The following is a 21733-nucleotide window of genomic DNA, read 5'->3' as shown; positions in this document are numbered from 1 at the left end:
CAATGTTATAAGATTCAATATTAAACTGTTCTAAAGTTAATCAATGATGGGTTAGTTTTCTATGAGGTGCGATGCCAGGTGCCCACCATATGGTTGCTTAATAGAGAGGGTTTGTACTTATTGAAGGAGAAAATATATTAGTAATATATTTACTTAGAAAATCATGCATAATTTAAGTAAACTTTTATTTAGGTGACCTATCTTTGTATGTATTGTTTGATTAGATTCCGTTTTAATCTATATAATCAACAACCGTGCATCTGTTTTTCAAACGTAATAAAATGGTTTAAATATTGTGTTGATTTTTTTATTATTATTTTTAGTACAAACGATAGACTAAATTATAAGGAGGGGATTTCTCACACACAGAGCCAAGATGTCATGGAAGTTCGAACATGTAACCTCTAATTTGCAAGTCCATACTATTTTTCACTAGGCTAGACCCGTTGACACATTGCATTCATTGCGTTAATTTTTGTCAACTAAAGGTGCACCTTTTTCCCAACCAAAAAAGGATAATTTCTACAATCGAATTACATTTCGTATGGCTTTGATTCTACTCTAGTTTACGTCGTTTGTCAAAGTTCAATTTTGTGGATGCCTCCCACACGTTATATCAGTAAAATTGACAAAATGTTTAGTTTAATTTGAGCTTTGTAGATGTGGTTAAAAATTTCTAAGATTATTTTTATATAACCGATTTTGAAGGAGGTAATCAAATACATTACATTTTTTCTTTTGTCAAAATTAGGAAGTGAAGGGGATTTGTTCACACACACTACCGAAGTACCATGAGGATTCGAATATAAAACCATTGGTATACAGCCCTTTTCACTAAGCTAAACTCCGGTTGCTACGAACATATGACATTGAATACAAAATCTTAGTTATAACTACCCATTTATAAATCTTAGCATGAATTACAATGGAATTGGTATAAAATTATATTATTATGTTTTGGTGAATTATATTGTGTTATTATAAGGTGCGAAAAGTAATTTGGCTTATAAGTCATAACCATATCATAATAATATTCTTTGTATTTTTTTAATTAAAAAAAACCTCATATAATAACGTCCCTTTGATAATAAAAATAAAAATAGAAATAAAAGGTCCCTTAATACAATTCTACTTGATCAATCAATGAAGAACTGGAGATAGCTTTTGCGTTTTATCCCTGCGAAAACCTCTGTAAACACCTCCCTCTCTCTCTCTCTGAAATCGAATCGAAGTAGAAGAAGGAGAACAAAAAGATGGGTAGGAGGATCTCCTCCCGTACAACAAGGACGACCCTTGTCTTCTGTGTGCTCCTCCTCATCTCCTCAGCCCACTGCTTCTACCTCCCAGGCGTTGCTCCTCGCGATTTCCACACTGTATGCTCTCTTCGAATCTCATTTTCTCTTTTCTCCCTTCAAATTCGTTGATCCTTCTGTTGGTTATTGCTTTAATTACTTTCCACGTCTTCCTTAGTCTTTGCATTGGCGCTGCATCGTTGTGGGTTTGTCTTTGTTTCCACTTAACCAGTGTTGGATCTGGGGTTCTGGGCTTGATCTATTTTCGTTTTTTCGTAGATCTATGCCAATGGTTTATGGGGTTTGTGTTTTGGATTGGATTTTTGAGTTTGTGGTTTAATAAAATTGCTGCTTCTATTTCAAAAAAAGTTTGTTTTGAGTATGCAGTATACAGTGGTTTTAATAATTCGGCTTCAGTATACTTGCGGGTAAAAAGAGTTTAAGAATCTGTTTGGTTGCAGGATTACACCATTTTTATGTTTCGTATGATGAAAAGTAACAAAAGCGATCGAGTTTTTAGAGTATCAAAAGTAAAATATGGTTGGAAATAATAAATTCATATCACCATGGAACAAAACTTAGATAATCAAGAAGCAACAAAACCATTGAATGCTGCCAAAGTGAGGAACCGGCTATTTTACTGATATAATGAAACATTTCTGTGTCTTTTATATTTGTGATGGAATTATTGTACTTTTTAAAACATAATGGGATTGTAGAAGTGTAATGATTGTAGCCTGGACTCCAAATTGAATAGATTTTTACTGTGGCACTCAATTATTCATTTCCGTTTATTGTTTTCCATATTATTATCGAAGTACCAATATTTGCTTTGTGGTTCTCTTCTTTCTGACAGGGAGATGACCTTTCTATCAAAGTGAACAAACTGTCATCTACAAAGACACAACTCCCATATGATTACTACTTCTTAAAATATTGTACCCCCAAACAGATTGAAAACAGTGCAGAAAATCTGGGGGAGGTTCTCCGCGGTGACCGCATTGAGAATTCTGTATACTCTGTGAGCATTTATAACCCTTTGCCACTCTGGCAACCCAAGTAGTGGAGAAGTGTTTGAACAACACTGTCAATACCATTTATTATACTTCATTTTTAAAACCTGTATTTATAAATTCTTTTCCCAGTTCAAAATGAGGGAGGAGCAATCCTGTGTAGTAGCTTGTCGAGTAAAGCTTGATGCTGAATCTGCAAAAAATTTTAAGGAAAAAATTGATGATAAATATCGAGTACAAATGTAAGTAATTATGTTATGCCAGTATTACTATTTTCTGAGGTTGTAATTTCAAGTGGTCTCTTTATTTTTCATCTTTTACTTTTATGTCTAATTTTCATCCCTATATGATTTGTCTGCTTTATCCCTAGTTTAATATAAAGGCGATGATCAGTTTACATTGCTTGTTGGTCTAATTGAGACCTCTGAATTGGCCGCAGGATTTTGGATAATCTTCCAGTTGCTGTTCTCAGACAAAGGCGGGATGGAAGTCCCTCAACAACTTATGAACATGGATTCGGTGTTGGATTCAAAGGAAATTATGCTGGGGTATGGCTCAGAAAGCAGTTTCTAATGTTGAAGTAAGACTTGTTTACATTATCTTATACTTTTATTTGTTTCACAGAGTAAAGAGGAAAGATATTTCATCAACAACCACTTGAGCTTCCGAGTTATGTACCACAAAGATCCTGGGACTGATTCTGCTCGAATTGTTGGGTTTGAGGTTACTCCAAACAGGTGCTATACCTTTTTCCTTCTGCCTCCTTTTCTGGCTAGTTTGTTGCATTTCTGTTTTGCCTTATGTCAGTTGACCTTCATTCAGTAAAGGTTTTGTATGGTTGGATGGTAGAAATACTGTAATTCAGTTGAAATAAAAGAAAAGAAGTTGGATTCATTTTGTGTACATTTCTCTAGTGATGCATGTTCAGTTGACCTCTTTAAAGTCTGAAGTTAGAAATGATGTTGGAAGTTAAAGAATAGAAACTGTGGTAATCTATTCTTGATTTCTAGAGGGTCCTTCCCTTACAGAAAGCTAGGCTTTCCATGGAGATGTTTCTAAGACTTTTTATAGTTAGCTGCATAGTAAAAGAAGGGTTTAACGAGTAAAGAGTTCTATCTACTGACAGACACTTGGTACTTTTCTGCTCCTTTATGCTGTATGTCCATCTTAAAGTTATAGCATGTAATGGATTTTTTTCTTTTTCTTGGCCAAGTGACTTCTTTACTTTATAACCCTTTCGTTTCAAATTGATATTTAAAGTGTACTGCTTTGCGTACAAGACTTGCTAGTAAGAAACTAGCAATTCATGGAAAATGATCACTTTCTGCTCATTAAGAATTGAATAGCTTTATTATGATTCCCTTGTACCCCTCTTGTCAACAGTATCAATCATGAATATAAGGAGTGGAATGATAAGAACACTCAGTTGGCAACATGCAATAAAGACACGAAAAATCTACCACCGGGAAGCACTGTTCCACAAGAAGTTGACAAAGATAAGGAGATTGTATTTACATATGATGTCTCTTTTAAGGTACATAATTTCTTGAACTCTAGGCTACTATTTCTTGCCTTTTACAATCTTATGAACTTTTGCCTCCCTCCTCCCCTCCAGGAAAGTGATATCAAATGGGCATCTCGTTGGGACACGTACCTCCTCATGAATGATGATCAGATCCACTGGTTCTCAATTATAAATTCTCTTATGATTGTCCTCTTCTTATCTGGTATGGTGGCTATGATCATGATGAGAACTCTATACAGAGATATCGCCAACTATAATCAATTGGACACCCAAGAGGAGGCTCAAGAAGAAACTGGATGGAAGCTTGTTAATGGAGATGTTTTTAGGGCACCAATCAATTCCAATTTACTTTGCGTTTACGTTGGGACGGGGGTTCAGATCTTTGGAATGACACTCGTAACCATGATATTTGCATTGCTGGGCTTCTTGTCTCCTTCCAACCGAGGAGGTCTCATGACTGCCATGGTTCTCTTGTGGGTTTTCATGGGCTTATTTGCTGGTTACTCCTCGGCACGATTGTACAAAATGTTCAAGGGTACAGAGTGGAAGAGGAATACCTTAAAGACTGCCTTTATGTTTCCAGGAATTCTTTTTGCCGTATTCTTTGTGCTGAATGCCCTAATTTGGGGGGAGAAGTCTTCTGGGGCTGTGCCTTTTGGGACAATGTTTGCTCTGGTTTGCTTATGGTTCGGAATATCAGTGCCCTTGGTCTTTGTGGGTAGTTATTTGGGGTTCAAGAAACCACCTGTTGAAGACCCTGTGAAGACTAACAAAATTCCTCGGCAGGTGCCAGAGCAGGCATGGTATATGAAACCAGTGTTCTCTATACTTATTGGAGGCATTCTTCCATTTGGAGCTGTTTTCATTGAGCTGTTCTTTATCTTGACATCAATTTGGCTGAACCAGTTCTATTATATCTTCGGCTTCCTTTTTATTGTGTTTGTTATCCTTCTGATCACTTGTGCGGAGATTACAATGGTGCTATGCTACTTCCAGTTATGCAGTGAAGACTACCACTGGTGGTGGAGATCATACCTGACTGCTGGCTCATCTGCCCTTTACCTTCTCCTTTACTCTGCCTTCTACTTCTTTACCAAGTTGGAGATCACAAAGCTAGTTTCAGGGATCCTTTACTTTGGGTACATGCTGATTGTTTCATATGCTTTCTTTGTCCTGACCGGAACCATTGGTTTCTACGCATGCTTCTGGTTTGTTCGGAAGATCTACTCCTCTGTGAAGATTGACTGATCTAGAGATGCATGTGAAAGGTTGAGGCCAAGATTGAAAAATCAGAAGATGAGGATAAAAGGAGACTTTTTGAATCTCACCGAAACCTTCTATTTTGTTTATTGTAGAATAGAGCTTGACCTGTTTTGTTGTTTACACTGTTGTGAAACTGTACTTGGTAGTTTAAGCTTTGTTCCTTCTATATATCGTCCCCCTACATATTAACGATTCTGTATTGTCTTAGTTATTCCAATTGAAGCTCTTAAAATCTATCAGTACTCTCATCGTCAGTGACGCTCATCGTCAGTGACATCAAATATTGCAACTCTACAGTCTTGCACTATAATTCTTCTTGTACCAAGGACACATCATTACATAGTCTTTTGAAAATTACAGGTTTGGGTAGTAGGATAACAATCTTCTGGAATTGCTTGAATAAATGGTCATTTTATTTGCATCCTTATTTTTTGTTCACCACTCTGTAAATCTCATAAAATCAATTTTATCTTTATTTATTTGATTTTTGTATCTGAATATTTTCCCTTTTCTTCCACCCTTCCCTTCTGCATGCATGGCCCATCTGTAAGAACATTATTCACCTTTAAAGACACCTTGAATCGTATGTATAAAATTATGCCACGCATTTGCATGAAGTTACAATATATCCTTCTCAATAAGTTAAGGAGAAAAATAGCGTGCAAAATTTTGGCAAGCCCACGAGCTTAAAAATGTAAATCTGTCAAGTTCCTATTATACACATTCAAGTTAGGTCAAATCCATGACTGTCCTACCGAAGAAAAGCCCACGATTCTGATATCAGCCTATTTATATATCGCCATCCAGTCAAGCCTAACCCAAAAAACCACAGGGGAGTTGAAGGTGCTCTCTGGTACAGTGGTACAGAGTATTGCTGAAGCGAAATAGATGACAATCAGCAAGACAAGGCGGTCATCAGCTCGAGCATGATCTTGATTTCCTATTCTTCTGCCTGCATGTGATTTTGCAATGTGATCATTACAAGTCCATGCCAAAAGAGAGATTTGGTTGTTTTGGGAAAAAAAAAGGGAGGGGGTTAAATATAGGCCACCAACCAGAATGAGTCCTTCTTCTCTTGCGCTAGTAACTCTTCAAATGATATTTCACTATATTCCACATCTGTGCTCTCCACTTGTTCTCTGGATTTGGCCTTCAACTCCATGCAGGCACTAATTTCAAGCATCTGTGATGATAAGGAGGAAGTATCATCAGATTATTTTAGAAAAATGAAAGCAAGGGAGAAGCACACTTCCAATAAACGTTATTATTTAAATTTTTGTAATGAGATAATAGCAGAATGGAAAAAGGAAAAAAAACCTACAGACGTCTTCAAGATTTTGTAAGAAAAAGGTCATTTCACTCATATATGATGCCAAACTTCTTCAATCATAACTTTCAAGGTATTTAGGACAACAATCCAAGTTAAATTAACATTATCAATATTAAGGCACCACCTCAACAGATATCTAAGGCCACTTATCATATGCTATCTTACAAGTTTAAGGAGTTTATATTTATACCTTATTGTATGCTGGTGAAAGCTTAAGCTGTTGTTGAAGCCAATTGTAGACAGACGCATCCTCTTCCAGTCTCTTCTGTTCTAACTCTAGCTTGCATATCTGAAATATCGATGCATAAATCCTCTTGAAAGATGACCCAAGTACTTGGTAACATTACTACCTACCAAATTCCAAAACGTTTTTATATAGCCAGCCAACCTGTTGACGAAGGCGGTCAAAAGAAGATCTGTCTGCCTTGAATAGTAGAGCCTTTGTTATTGTGAATTTACGTTGAATGACATCAGCCCTGTCACAAAAAAGAAAAAGAAAAAAGGCAGAAATTATCAGTACTGATGAATTTGAGAAGCGGAAGATGGTTCTAGGAAGTCAATAGGACGAAGGGTCTAAAGGAAGAAGGGAAATTTTAATATGACTTCAAAATTAATCACATGTTTCATGTTTGTGGACTAACAGGAAACAATTTTGTTTGAAAGTTCAATGATTTTGTGAGTGAGTGTCGAAACAGCTACAGTTCATATTAAACACTTAATACTTCATACACGTTACAAACACAGAATAGGGAGAAGGGATTAGCTCCTTGAAAATAGTGCTAGAACATACTTGTGCTGCAACTCATTTCTAGCCTCCACCAAGCAATTAGCAAATTGTCCAACCTGTGTACAAGAGAAAGCAAAGAATTATAAAGTTGAAGGTAATTCGGCTTCTAATTTAATTATCCCTCTATCATTCATCTATAAATAAGATATGCTTGGCAAGTCACATGTGTTATGGACTTCAAGAGGCTTGGGGCGTATCTATAAGCAAAACTAAACCCGGAAATGAGAAGAATAAGAACAGGACATCTATCATTTAGTTCTAGCTAGCTATATATCAATGTCTCTTTATCAACTTTCTCAAATTTACCCTAATTTGAATTCACAAGATTACAACGAGGCTGAGGATAACTTATAACATAAACTGAGCTGAAAAGGCTAAAAAAATCTTGCTCTTATGGTACAACTGTGAAGGACACAAACAGCAAACTTCATTCATTCCATGTGTTCCCGAGATAATAAATAGATTGATATTTTCAGGACCTAATTTGATTAGCAGACAATAAGATGACCTGAAGGTGCAAACTCCCATAAGCTCAAGCTATCTGATTCTTCTATAACACTAAATCAAGATTCGAAAGTGCAAAAATAATCAACTATGGTAAAGAATAACAATACTAAAATATATTTGAGGCATTTTATTCCACAAGAAATTCCATGAAGTCATTTAGTCCATTTTATGGGAAATGCGAAAAAGCCTACAATATAATATAAGCTCATATCCTTGCATCCAGCATTTCATCTTTCTTTTATTTAATGAGCTGTTTATATAGATTTTGAGATGTTAAACCTCATTTGTACCTCTTAACCTTGGACGTAGTTAACATATGTTGATCACTTTCTCAGCCAAGACTAAAAGGTGACCCTTAACATATAAAAATCCTCACACAACCACAATTAAGATTTCAAAATGATGTATCCAAACCCAAATTGCACTGGGAGGAATCAAGCAAATGGCAACACTCTAACTTCTTAATGGTCTCAGTATCATCATATGAAGGAACTAATTGTTACCTCATTCTCCACCTGCTCAAGATTCCATACATTATTTCAAATAGCTATTCAAAAGTCTTCCTATTTTCACACTAAGGATGCCAGATATCGCTTCCTGCTGAAGTAACCATCTAACCAACGAATTTAATCCTACGCTTCTGTAAGACTCTACTCCATGCAATATTGCTTAAAGAACCATTTAAGAATATCTTACATATCGCACATTTTTTTTTTTAATTTCAAAAGGTATCTCATCTCAACAGTACAAGTTACAGCTAAAATCAATTGTGCTCCATTAAATTTATCATCACTAAGGACAAGTTAGGCACAACACGAATTAAACCAAACCACACAGATATCAGTAATCACTACATTAATTATAAAACCCTTGTGAAACAAACAAAAAACAAAACAAAATACCAAATCCGTTTCTATAACATGACACAGTAAAAAACCACAACTAAACAGCAAAACGTTATTTTTTTAAATGACAATTAAAAATATAAAACCTTTGGGAACGAAATTTAAGAACCTGAGCAAGTGTCAATTTCTTGGACTCATGGCACTTCATAAGCTCATCGTATTGTTGCTTGATCTTCCTCTGTGTGGCACTACTCGATGATGTAAACGGGTAAAAACATACCAATTCCTCATGGACCCGAGAACCCAAACCCGGACCCGAATTTTCCTTGTCACGCATATGAAAACCACTATCTTCTTCTTCTTCCAAATGCGATGAACTCTTCTTCTTGGCTCTCCTCTTCTTCTTCTTCACTCTCTGATCCCCGCCCGACCCGAGTTTCTCCACGTCCAGACCCGACCCGGCGTCATCCGGGTCACCACCTTCTCTGTTCACAAACAAGCTCGCCCATTTTGGAGAATCAGATGGTAAGATCTCAACGAGGAGCTTGTGGGGTGGATTGGAGATATGGGTCGGGTCATTTTCATGGGTTAGATGGGTTTTCCCCAGAGTTTCAGACAATGAACGCTTGAGTTCAAAAAGGTCGTTCTGGGTCTGTTGCTTTTGCTCTGTTTTTCTCAGAATTTTGAAAACAGAGAAGGATAAGATAAAGAACGAGAAGGTGAAGAAGAAGATGAACGCGCACAAAGAGAACATGGGTTGTGTTTGAGAGTGACACTGTATTGGGATTGGAAATTTAGAAGCCAGATTGGATAAATACAAAGGCGAAGCCGCCATTGAAACGCGTCATTCACAAAAAACAGAGAGACGCGCAGAGAGAGGGAGAGAGAGAGAGAGAGGATATATATATATATGGGCCTTATATGTGAATGTTGCTAATTTAGAGTTTGTGAATTTGTGAGTCTTAAAGTAAAAGTGGTGTGGGGGTCTGATTGATTGAAAGTGAGGCAAACTGCTGAGAGAGAAATGAAATGAGAGAAAATGGTGTTGGTTCTTTCCTAGTACGCTGCTTTGAAGCTTCTATTATCTTATTCGCTTTCACTCAGTCTCACACCTTGTGTTGCTTTTCTAATTTTCTCATTGCCGTGGAGGATGATTTGGGCCTAGGTGTGCGACATGGGCTGTCGTTTTGTATCACATAACAAACTGTGTGTATGGTATTTTGGGAAATGCTAGGATCGGTTGTTTGTAAACCTAATTGAAATTTAACGGCTCATGCATGTGGATTTTATTGTAAGACTAGTGTATATTTAGAAATCATTCACAGTGAATGAACGACTAACTATAGCATTTCTGATAGGATATTAAGTGTAAAACTCAAAATTGCATACTTCTATGTTATATATAATATATATGCACATAGGTCAAATTAAGCTGTTGTTGGATTTCATTTTTTGGCTTCTGAGGTTTTTCTTTGGAGATTTGCATTCAAGATTGTATTTTTATAAGGTGGTTTGAGTACTTCTAAAAGTATTATAAGGTTCATATTTGACCCCTTGATTTGAATTTGTCGAAAAAATAGACTAGAAGTATATGAAATTGGTTTTGATGATACGTTACGTACAGAGAGGGACTAGTTTCTGATAAGCTTCATCAGATGAAGATATTAGAGGTGTCAATGGTCAACTAAGAAATGACCATATGATGTGATGGGACCACAAACCTCTCCTATTGGTGGCACATTAACTTTGTTCAAATCCCACTTTGTTTTGAAATCTTGAAGAGTTCTAACGACCATTTTCTTATTCTACTACTTTACGTAACCTATTGTTTAATTTAATTACCATTATGTCAAATCAGAGGTGCCCTGCATTCATGTCCGTTCAGGTGCACCCATGTTCCATGTGATGGAATGGTCACGTAAGATCTCAAGGAAAGGCCAGACAGGACAAACTTGACATTTTCATGCATAAATGTGTTAGTAAACTTACCATAATTAGAGTGTGGTTGGAATAACTTTCACAAGAACAGAGCAATTGAACTTTCTATTATTACCATTACCATTGGAAACTTTCTTACAAGAACAAAGCAATGGAACTATTGCTTTCTCAAATACATAACAATTGAAATATTTCAATTACTTGGAAGCCAGATGCTTCCATACTAACTACAACATTTGCACATGGACTCAATTAGTATCATCTCGATGTGCTTTCGATCCCCACATTGATTCCGCCATTTTTGTAGCATGCAGGGCACCGATGACAACAGAGGATAGTATATACATACAGCTTCTCCACAAACATCTCAAACTCTATAGGCTTTCAACCATGTGGTGTGTTGTATATTTGTACAACTTCACCCTGGAAGAGCCAAAATTGAATGGACCAAATGGTTGCACTGACCTTGTGTGTACTTAACATACCCCAGGATAATTAACTGATTGCTGTATTGGTGTGTAAAGAAATCAATATACGACCTTCATTTGTTTGCTTGAGAGACTGAGAATCACTAGCTGCAAATGGCCTCCACAGAGAGTTTCTTCATGACATTTGGACATGGATCACCTCCAAAATTCTCAGGTGCTACAGTTACTGAGCATGAATTCTGCCCAATACAACTCTGCAAGAATAATCATTGTTTAATATTTATGTATGATGGGAAGGGAGGTAGGAGTTAAAAAAAAACCCAAGTAATAAAGCATTAAACTGAGATAAGTAGGCCTAAAAAAATCAAAATGAGCCTTTAAGAGGCAAAAATTTATTTTGTGTGATTGGTGAAACTACTTGGATTCTTTTGAAACAACTGAGTTCATGAGGCCAAAGCTGGACTCTTTGTTGACATGGATCAGCATTGGACAATGAGAAACAAGGGATTTGTCTATAAGACCAAAAACTTTCTGGTTAGAGCTGAGTATTTCGAGAACCAGTAAACTCGGAAGGAAGTTCCATGGCAGGAGTTGCTAGCAAATTTATCAGTTTGAATACAAGAAAACAAATATGAAACAAGTTGTGCAAGATAGTAGTAGTATACCCTTTGAAAAGCATCATATGAATTGTGCGCATGACAGCTTCCCTCACGGAAGCTTCCACAACCCCCTTCTGGCGTTCCAAAGCTAGCAAACTTTATTGATGATATTTTCTGCCCAGGGCCACATGACAAATGGGCTTTAGGCCTCACAGGTTTTTTGACCTTGCCTGAGGCTTGCATTTGCCAACTCATAAGATTTGGTTGCCACTCATAAATATCAGCACATATGCTATCTATTTCCCTTCTGACCAAAAATATCCCATTTGGATCTCCACCCCACTCTTCTAAGACAACCAACAAATTGCCTGTTGGATTTAGCCATGTGCGAGGAACATGATACCTGAAATTATTAACAAGTAACCAGTTTGTCAGTTACCTGTGAGAAGGCATAACCAGAGCTACAAATAACGTTTACTTACCATCTCTGGGAAGCCTCCCCGCAGTTACTTAAGCATTTCTTCTCATGATATGTCCCAGCATAGTTACAGGCACCACAACTACCAGATGCTTTATAAGCAGGCCAGTAGCGTCCAATACTCCTGCCATTTATCCATACTTGACCTTTTCCCATGCTGCCCATATCTAGAGCCAATGGTGAATTTCCAGCTGGTGCATTGAAAGTTGTCTAGAACCATAACAAAAAGGACGCATTTTAATATGATTGTGACCCAAGCTCTAACAGAATTTATATATGTTCTAACCAAAGGAAACTAACAGACTAATAAGGTCAGTTGAAGTTTGATTTACTCACTTTGTACCATGTCAGAGGCTGCCTTCTTGTGACTAAAGACCCCTGAATCCACTCAACTGAGGAACTCCCACTGAGTGAATGAAGACTCAAGGCTTCTCCTTTAAGCCCAACCTGAATGAGGGTATGCAATATAATGAATCTATCAAATGTCACAGGGCAATAAGAGAAGGCAAAGTAGAATGCGAAAGCATACCTTATAAGACCATTTCTGCCATGACAAGTCCCTCCTTCCCTCATTAAGACCATTTAGTATGACAGGGCCAAGAACACCAGCATTCCAAGTCTCAAAATGTGGACCAACATTCTGAACTCAAAACGCAGACAATACAAAGTCAAATTTTAAATTCTTTGGGTGTGTGTACATGAAAGAGAGAGAGAGAGAGAGAGAACACACCGGGAGGCCAACAGCAATGCTTAGAAGCGCAATCTGGTTTATACCAGCTCTCAAATTCACACCTTGACTAAATGTAAGTTTTGGAAATTCTAAACTTCCGTATGAAGTTCCTGAGCAAAAAATCAGTAATAGAAGGTTATGGGCGGATATTATACAATAATCAAATAATCAATTAGCATGTGTGAACAAAAAATAGTTCTTTATATGTATATACTTTGGTTACTTGTTGGATCAAGGGAAAATACTGAAATTATAACATAAAGCGAATACTTCATACTGTGCTGTACAAACTTATGGATCATATTTCACTTTACAATTGTTTAGTATGACAGAATTGGACCACTTTGTTCAAGTTGCATGATCAGAAACACTTTAAACCAGCAATAAGCTGCATACCTGCAAGTTGACCATTGATGAAAACACGCAAAGCATGACCAGCTGATAAGATCGTCAGTACTGGATACTTTCCGCTTCTCAAAAATTCCTCATTGGGATCAATCTTAACACTGGAAAGGGAAGAGAATAAGATGGGAATTTCATATAAATATGTCACAGGTATTTTGCTTCAGACAAAATGTTCATGGAAAAAGACTGAACGGGTATATGTTACTCACTCTGTTAGGTACCACAGATAATCAGAGGAATCTCTAGTGGTATTTATCTGCTCCAACAACCCGGCTGTTGTAAATGAAGTGTCAGCATAAGTAGCAGTCTCGTCATTGTAAGCCTGCCAAGAGAATGCTCCATGCAGAGGAACACGGGGCATCTTCATCCGTGCACTTTGAGCACCAACCTGTACACAAACATTCATGAAACATCATAATTTTTATTGTCCAAAAAATCTAGAAAGGATATCCCTTTTATTTCTTTGCATCAAGGAATACATGCAGAACAGAAGCTCAAAACTACAGATCATCTAAATCATGAATATCATGTGAAAATCAACTCTTATTGTACAATATCTACTTGAATACAATTTTCAGAATATCTTTTTAGCAGGCAAATTATTTAAACAATCTATTAAAGCTAGAAATATTTCAGCAACTTGACATCCATCATATGTAGCTCCAAATCCATCCTGACAACAATGCAGTTTATCAAAAGCTTTTTAACTCACCCTTGCAGTGTTATAAACTGTGTTCTTGCAGTCAGGAAGAATGCTAATAGACCATGGAGGCAGGTTGTAATGCATGTTCCCAAATGCCACCTTTGCAAATGATCTTGGATTGTAATTTGCAAGAAATGCAGCACATGCTCCAGACTTCGATTTGAATACATGAGCCTATAAACCATGGTAACAACAGGTTAGTTATCATCCAAATCAATTTGAAAAAGGATACCAAAATTTCTGAGAATCTTAAGTAGATTAACCTCTCCGTAAGTCCCAAGTGGTGTAACAGTGGGATCTGCAGAAACTAGAGCTGGTTCACATAGTTTTATTGCTCTATGCAGATCTTTCAGATGGCCCCATTTAGGTTGCCTTAATAATCCTGCATAAAGAAAGAGGAAGGTATTGTCATTTTTAAGCAAAAATATGGATCTTTACAGATTTATTTAATCCATTTTAAACTTGAAACTACTTTAGGGGAAATAAAAAGCTGCCGGATAAAATTAGGGTTAGTTTATATATGGCCCTTCAGGTGCCAAACCTATCAAATACACTAATATATATATATACAAAAACATATATAATTTTCAAATCCAGAAATGTCCTTTGATCATTTCTCAGAGGAAGGTCCACACAAGACGGAGTAATATGTGCATCCAAATTTGCTTCTTTTTTTTATTTCCCAGTTCTACGATGGCTAACTGTATGTGGCAATCAACCTTTATACAGGGAGAAAGGGGAACTCTATGACTAAATTTCATAGAGGGAGTATATATGCTTCTTGCAGTCACTTGTTAGTCAATCTCTTGTTACCAGATATCAGGTGCCACCTGTTAAACAGAGTTCAGCTTCTACCTAGTCACTTCAATGACAATAACGTCACCAATCACAACAGACCCCATCACAAAATGGTAGGACACTATCATTAATATACCGAAATTCAAAGATGATAAACTGGCTTGCCCTCTTGGCTCTTGCCATATGGTGACAGTGACAAGCACGCAGTTGGCTGTCATGTGGCAAAGGGTGCTTGTTGACAGTATGATACATCAGGCATAGAGAATATGGAATTTAAACTTAATTCCCACCTTTTCTCACTATAGAAGCTAGAAAAACCAAAAAATTATAATCTACTTAAGAGTTTATATTCAGAGTGCACAAAGTCAAATGTTAATAACTTATAGAACTCAAATCCTTGGCACATACCATATTCATCAAGGGGAGCATCGTAATCATAACTAGTAGCAATGAAAGGGCCACCAGCTGTTCGGCCAAAATTTGTTCCTCCGTGATACTGGAATCATAAGACATGTAAATTACATTTTCTGGACATGTTCAGGAATTTGATTTCACTTAGTAACTTCCAGAAAATAACCTTACCATATAATAATTAATGAATGATCCACCTTTCTGTATAAACCTCGCAACTGAAAAGGCCAAATCCTCAGCTGGTCGGGAAGGAACTGCACCTCCAAACTCAGTATACCTGCAAAACAATAGAGATCAAGTATAATGAGAAGAAACCCATGAGCTATTATTACCTATAATCCTTAGGTAGGTGGTACAAATGCAGGAATTGGTTCCTATTAAAGGTGACAAACATGAAAAAGTACCATCCAGTCCAGGCTTCAGTCCACATCTTTGGTTTGTAGGCCTTGTTTGGAGAGAAGTAGTCACAGTAGAACCCATTGCATGCGTTAATCTGTTGAGATCAAATTTATTAGGAAAATAAGAAACCGAGAGAATAAAACACACACACACACACACACACACACAAAAGAAGGAATAACAAGTTGCACCGAGGAAAATGAAAACATATATACTTAATAGCTGAAAGTTCAACCAAAGTCATGACTCTCAAATCAGGTTACAAAACAAACATATTTCCAGCATGTCCAAGATAAGAAAAGGCTTTAGTAATACAGCACCACCAACCCAAGTTGAAAAGGGCATGAATATAATTTAAAAAAAGAGACATGGCCATTGGCCACCATTCAATCATTACAAAAAGAGGGCCAAGAGAAATAAAGAACTACTGTGACCTACGGGAGAGAGAGAGAGAGAGAGAGAGAGAGAGAGAGAGAGAGAGAGAGAGAGCAAAGCTTAGCCATGTGCAATGAGGAATCATCATTCATATAAACCATGACTAACTCGGAGACAACACACTATTTCCCACTAAGAATGAGGGAACACACAAATGGGTTCCAGAACATGACAGGGAAGAAAGGTGAAGAAACAAAAAAGTTAGGGGACTCTTACAATAGGATCAGGGGCATCATCTTGTTTGCACATGACCCAGGGGACACCAGTGCCTAGTCCCAAAGCCATATGAGCTGCCCAGTCAGTGTAGACTTTGCCCGGTGCACCAAGTTCATACTCCATGGGTCCATACTCATTTTCAATCTGTCACAGAAGTTGATAGTAGAAGAAACTTCTCTCAGTTTACTAGCTCCATTCATCAAATTGTGTGACAAAATTGGGAAAACTTGAGCAAATTTTTTGCTAGGAAAACTAAAAGCAGCAGATTGGATTCAAGGAAATACTACAATGGTGTACTTTGGCTACCTGGGATAGAATTATTGGGCCACCTTGAGACTGAAACAACCTTTCTGCTTTCATCATATTTACAATCTTTGTTGTGAACCTTTGCATTTGAGCCTTGACAATGGTAATTCAGAAAACAAATGTAGTCAGTGGAAATAAGTATTATATATGTAAAAGGAAACTTCGGGTCTACGGATGATAATGCCAAACCTTAAAAGGCCCATTATCTGTTCTGAATTGGATACCAGGAATGTACTTGAGCCATACAGGAAATCCCCTGAAAATTGAAGCAATTAATTTTGTTATAATCTCATAACTTTAAACTGGACTGAGATGAGGTATCTTGCTATTTTTAGAAATTTCATAATTGTTACCCGAAGTTCCATTCAGCACAAACATAAGGACCAATCCTGAGATGAACATACAAGCCTGCCTGCTGAATCAGCTTGATATACTTGACCAGATCATAGTTGTCTTCAAAATAGTACTGCAAAATAATTAAAATAAAAATTAAGAAAAATATTGCAATGTGTAATTGCATGGCCAGAAAATAAAGCATCAAAAACATAAGGTGTCACTGTCAATTACTTTGCCAGGTGAAGGTTCATGCCCATTCCAGAAAACATAAGTCTGAATCACATCCAAACCTCCTTCCTTGGCTTTCTGAATAAGATCTGGCCACATCTGCAACAAACCAAAAAATCCCAACACTTAAGGACAGCAAAACAATAAACCCAAAACTGAAGTTAAGTAATTTTACAAACAGGAAAAAGAAAAAAGAGGATGAGGATGTGAAGATAGAGGTGCCCAGCTGGAGAAAAGAATTTAGAGAGAGCAAGAAGGTGAAAAGACAGAAACTTGAAGAGACCCTTGAAGCACATTTGTATAAAATTACCTCAGGGGAGCTTCTTGGGTAGTGAATAGATCCAGAAATGAGGATCCTCCTCTGCCCATTAATGACAATAGCCTTAGAGTCATAAGACACAGAGGCTTTTGCAGAACCAACCCATGAACACAACACCACCAGGAGCACTAGCACATTCCGCATTACAAGCCTCAACCCCATACAAAAAAAAACTAGCAAATTTGAGCTTTCCACCCTTGAGCTCACCACCAAAACAATGGCCTTTTCGCTGCTATTATTCTTTCTCTGTTTCTTTGCCACTTTATTATATGCTTCTTTTGGTGATGGGGAGAAAGACAAGGTAACCCAGCTGGTTTATGTCTTCCTTTTTCTTTGTCTGAGGGGTTTCTTTATTTTCTTTCTAGGAAAAAATGGGAGAAAAAAGGAAAATGAGATTTAAGAGCTGTGCTTTTTTTCAGACTAGTGCAGTTGCTTGCCAGTGAGTGTGAATTAGTGTGCAAAAATGAAGGCGCTTTGTAGCTGCTTATAAACACTGAAGTCTGGAGGCTTTGAAAGCGAGAGTGGGCCCCATTTCAAGGCCTTTGGGACCCACAATTTTGGCCTCACTCACTAAACAAGGAGCTCTACCCAATTGATCAATTGAGTTCCCTTCTTAATTTTTGGGGACATTATTACTTAAATAAATTTTAAAAAAATTATCAATAAATAAAAAGGTTTTTATAACAAAAATATTAATTTTCTTTTTTTTGTTTTTGGTCTGAAAGGAAGGGGGCACAAAAAAACAAATGGCAAGTATTAGAAAACTGTAATTTAGGGTTAAAGGTCTGTTTGGCTGTTTGTTTTCATGGGGTCGTTTTCTCTTTTTATAACACAAAGATTCTCAACTCAATCCCCATACGGTCGGTTTCCAATATATCGGCCGAGATCTTTTATGTTTTGTTTTGTAGATTTTAGACCCACTCGCGTATAAAGCGCGTGACAATAAACACCAAATTCAATACCAACTTATTTTCCTACTTATTAAAATAAAAAAAATGATTTTTTTTTCATTCCTATTTATAGTAACTTGTTAAAGGAACTCATATCAAATTGTTTTCTTTTTCCAAAGAAATCCAATTGGTTGATTTTTTGGGTATATATTGGGAAGTTCTATTCACTTGTTGTTTAGGCGCGTAGGGAAGCATCTCTCTTGGCAATTACGTTAATTTTTTTGGTCTTTGATTTTCGACGATGCTTAGAAAAATTTGTTTGTCAATTTTGTCACGGGCTTGGATTTTGAGAATCACCAGCTGACTACTTGGACTTTTCATTGGGAAAAATTTGTGACAAAAAAAATTACTCTAATATTAGGAGTTAATTTTTAGGTATGGTAGTATCATTAAGGGCCAGTTTAGCATTGATGTACTGTGAAAATAATCGATGTTAGATTTGTTGTAAGAGAAATCAGCTGTGAAATAAAGTAGTTTGGCATTTGGTAAAATTTTTGTTAAAAATGTTGTTAGTAATGATTTTATGCATAATCAGAAAATGATTGCCGGATAATCAGTAAATCCAGTCTCTTGAAACTAATTCTGCATAATTAGAAAATGAAAGTCATTAGCTGCTTGTCCTTATAGCTTTCTCTCACAACAATTTTTAACAATAAGTGATTTTCTCACAATTTACCAAACGGAATGGGTTTCTCAAAAAATTTTAAAAATCACTTATCACCTCAAATAAACAATGTCAAAATGACACTAAGTAACATGTTGACGTGACGTTACGAGCCTATTTAAATTATCAAACATGTATAATTATGTGAATGATAAACCATAAAATTCACAAACTTGTAACATAAGGGGATTCAAATATTCTCTATAAAAAAATATTGTCAGATAATAATTAGTTTATTGATTACAAAAGGAGATGGTTTATTAATCAAGAAGAATTGTTGATGATTAGTGGATTGTTAAACATTGTTCTTAACTAGTTCCAAATCCAATATTGATTAAGTGATGATTAAGATGGTGATGATTGCTATGGTTGATGTATAAGTTTCATAGAGGCACAGATTGGTAATTTCCTCAAGGCATTGTTGTTGCCACACACACATTATCTCGAAATCAATGCGGCTATTGATGATCAAGTTGGTAAAGACATGTTTTTGCAACCAAAAGTGTCATGGCGTTGAGAAGTACAGCATATAGCTAGAGTTCATCAGAAGTCTAATACAAAGATGGAACGTAAGATTTTTATTGCAAGAATTAATTTGCAACTCCTAGCAGATTGCTTCAAATGTAACTACCTGTCTACCAACCAGTACTTATGAACCACTTTTGCATACTCTCTTAATTCAATTAAGAAAAAGTATTGTCAGAGTTTCAATGGTGCCGGACTTCAATCGCTCATTCATACGTATGCGGATGACTGATAATGACTAATTGGTGCAAATCAATGCATAAATCTCATACACCAATCAATGATGATCACGTATTTGTGGGCAACTATATATAGAGAAAACCTTTAAAGATAATGGCTTTTGCTTTTAACCAAACTTCTTGTCATGTCTTCTAATCCACTCAATCTAAGTAAGGAAGAAATGAAAAACAAAAAGGAACCAAAGTGCAACAAGACCTTTAAAGATCATAGCTTTGCAGTTGCAACAAGACTTGCACGGGCATAATTATGTCTCGAGGGTTAGTTTTATTCTCCTGCAAAATTCTTCGGAAAGCAAGTTTTAACTAAAATAATTATGTCTTTTTTCCCCAATAATTGCAAGGAATTAGCAACAAGTTACAAATATTTGTTTTCTAAATCAATTAACTTCGATAACAACAAATATATTTTAGATTTAAAATTTATTTTTTGACATTCCATTTATTTCAGACGACTACAAACATTATTCTAGAATCTCGTAAATTGATTCTTAAATAAATCAGAAACACATACTTTTGTAATAAAATTTGACTGATCTAATCTAATCTACCAGATCAAACGATCTTTGTGGTTAGTTTTGGTTATTTCTCTCAATAATGCATGCATATGCATGTTGTTGACCAAATATACCTACACATACATATCTATATACACTTCCATCTTTGGTCATATTGAATTAGAAAAATGTGGAAAACTTTCAATTTGAGACACCAATTAAAACAAAGAAAGATCGATGGCTTACTTGCCGGAATGAACAAGTAAAAGAAAGAAAAGAAAAGGAAAAGAGCCAAAGAACTTTTATAAAAGGTATTTATAATGACATATATTGTTAGTACATCTGTTAAGAGTCCTCCAAACAAAGCAAAGCAAAACAAAGTCACGAAAAGATTGAAAGGGGCTTGCATGCACTCCTCCTCCACTACCAATCCACCATGCATTATTAGTTTAATACAAAACACCTAATTCCCTTAATTAACATCGTCTTAAATTTAATTAATTAAACTTATAATTATTTATATGAGCCTCTAGAAGACTAGCTAGCTATTTCATGAAGGGTATTTTTGCCTTTTCACTTCCATTCATTGGATGTACGTGCCTTGTTTTCTAATGGGAAAACAAAATTTGTTGTCTATTCTATGCATGTTAGCTTCTGCGCTGCTGACGGTGGAGAAGAATCAGAACATCAGATCACTAAACCAAAACAATAACGCGTTTTGTAACGTTGAGTGTATTAAAATATGACTTTCATTTGAAAAAATTTATTTTATGGATGCAATAATTGTTATATTATCACAGAAGATGCAGTATGGAACTTTCATTTCCTGCAACAGTTCAAACATATGGGACACTCAGATATAATATAGTACAGAAATTTCCTGTTCAGTTATATATATATATATATATATACTATTATTTCGGATTTTTTATTTATTGCACAAGCGATAGTTTAAACTACGAGAGATGAAGGTTTTTCATACACACAACCAAAATTCCATTGAGATTCGAACATGAGACGATTGGTTTACAAATCAAGACCATTTTTCACTGTACTAGATCCCGTTTGCAGAGATCTTTTAAAATGAACAAAAAGGCAAATGAGAAAACTTAAAGGAAAATTTGCATATTGTAGTTGAAGAAGCATGAAGAAAGTGAATGATGAAGAAAGTGAATGAACTGTCTTCAATTAATATAATTTAAGGACACTGAAGAGGGGATATTTCTTGCAAGAGGGAGTTGCTTGCAAATGTAATGGCCATCATGGCCTTTCATGCCCCCTACCCAATTGTTACATTAATACTTAATTACCCACCCAGAAAGGAATATATTTTTTCCAATTTGGGTGGCAATTGGCAAATGATGCTAAGCTTTTATGATCATTGCTAATTTAGAATATGATCAAGTAGTAGGATGTGAGTTATATATATATATATATATTAATCATTTGTGCTTCACAAATTGGAGATAAACAAATCTAGTGTTTAGATTGTCAATCTAAATTATTAATAAAATAAACTTCGAATTCATTAAAATAAATTACTAAAATTAATAATCTTGACAACATAACA

The 21733-nt window shown here is 36.1% G+C and overlaps 3 protein-coding genes across 3 annotated transcripts; 1 reads left to right on the top strand and 2 right to left on the bottom strand.

The window, feature by feature from the left end:
- The first annotated feature begins 1091 nt into the window (after positions 1–1091).
- On the top strand, positions 1092–5329 carry TMN7 (transmembrane nine 7). The gene is made up of 7 exons (XM_008230076.2): positions 1092–1373; positions 2149–2313; positions 2438–2547; positions 2745–2853; positions 2930–3042; positions 3689–3839; positions 3921–5329. The coding sequence occupies exons 1-7, from the start codon at positions 1254–1256 to the stop codon at positions 5076–5078; spliced, it is 1926 nt and encodes a 641-aa protein (XP_008228298.2). The 5' UTR covers positions 1092–1253; the 3' UTR covers positions 5079–5329.
- A 328-nt stretch (positions 5330–5657) lies between these two features.
- Positions 5658–9660, bottom strand: LOC103327711 (CA-responsive protein). The gene is made up of 6 exons (XM_008230077.2): positions 8732–9660; positions 7214–7266; positions 6812–6899; positions 6614–6712; positions 6149–6276; positions 5658–6045 (listed from the first exon to the last, which is right to left on the bottom strand). The coding sequence occupies exons 1-6, from the start codon at positions 9395–9397 to the stop codon at positions 6009–6011; spliced, it is 1071 nt and encodes a 356-aa protein (XP_008228299.2). The 5' UTR covers positions 9398–9660; the 3' UTR covers positions 5658–6008.
- A 917-nt stretch (positions 9661–10577) lies between these two features.
- BGAL1 (beta galactosidase 1) lies at positions 10578–17761 on the bottom strand. The gene is made up of 19 exons (XM_008230078.2): positions 17283–17761; positions 16976–17071; positions 16762–16874; positions 16598–16664; positions 16409–16501; positions 16103–16246; positions 15457–15545; positions 15224–15329; positions 15050–15137; positions 14107–14225; positions 13853–14017; positions 13350–13528; positions 13132–13241; positions 12736–12845; positions 12535–12645; positions 12342–12452; positions 12010–12215; positions 11594–11930; positions 10578–11182 (listed from the first exon to the last, which is right to left on the bottom strand). The coding sequence occupies exons 1-19, from the start codon at positions 17451–17453 to the stop codon at positions 11072–11074; spliced, it is 2526 nt and encodes an 841-aa protein (XP_008228300.1). The 5' UTR covers positions 17454–17761; the 3' UTR covers positions 10578–11071.
- Positions 17762–21733: the final 3972 nt, after the last annotated feature.

The sequence above is a fragment of the Prunus mume genome, linkage group LG4 (assembly GCF_029339155.1).
Source record: "Prunus mume cultivar Tortuosa linkage group LG4, ASM2933915v1, whole genome shotgun sequence".
Lineage (NCBI taxonomy): Eukaryota > Viridiplantae > Streptophyta > Magnoliopsida > Rosales > Rosaceae > Prunus > Prunus mume.
This window is presented reverse-complemented; position numbering and strand designations above follow the sequence as displayed.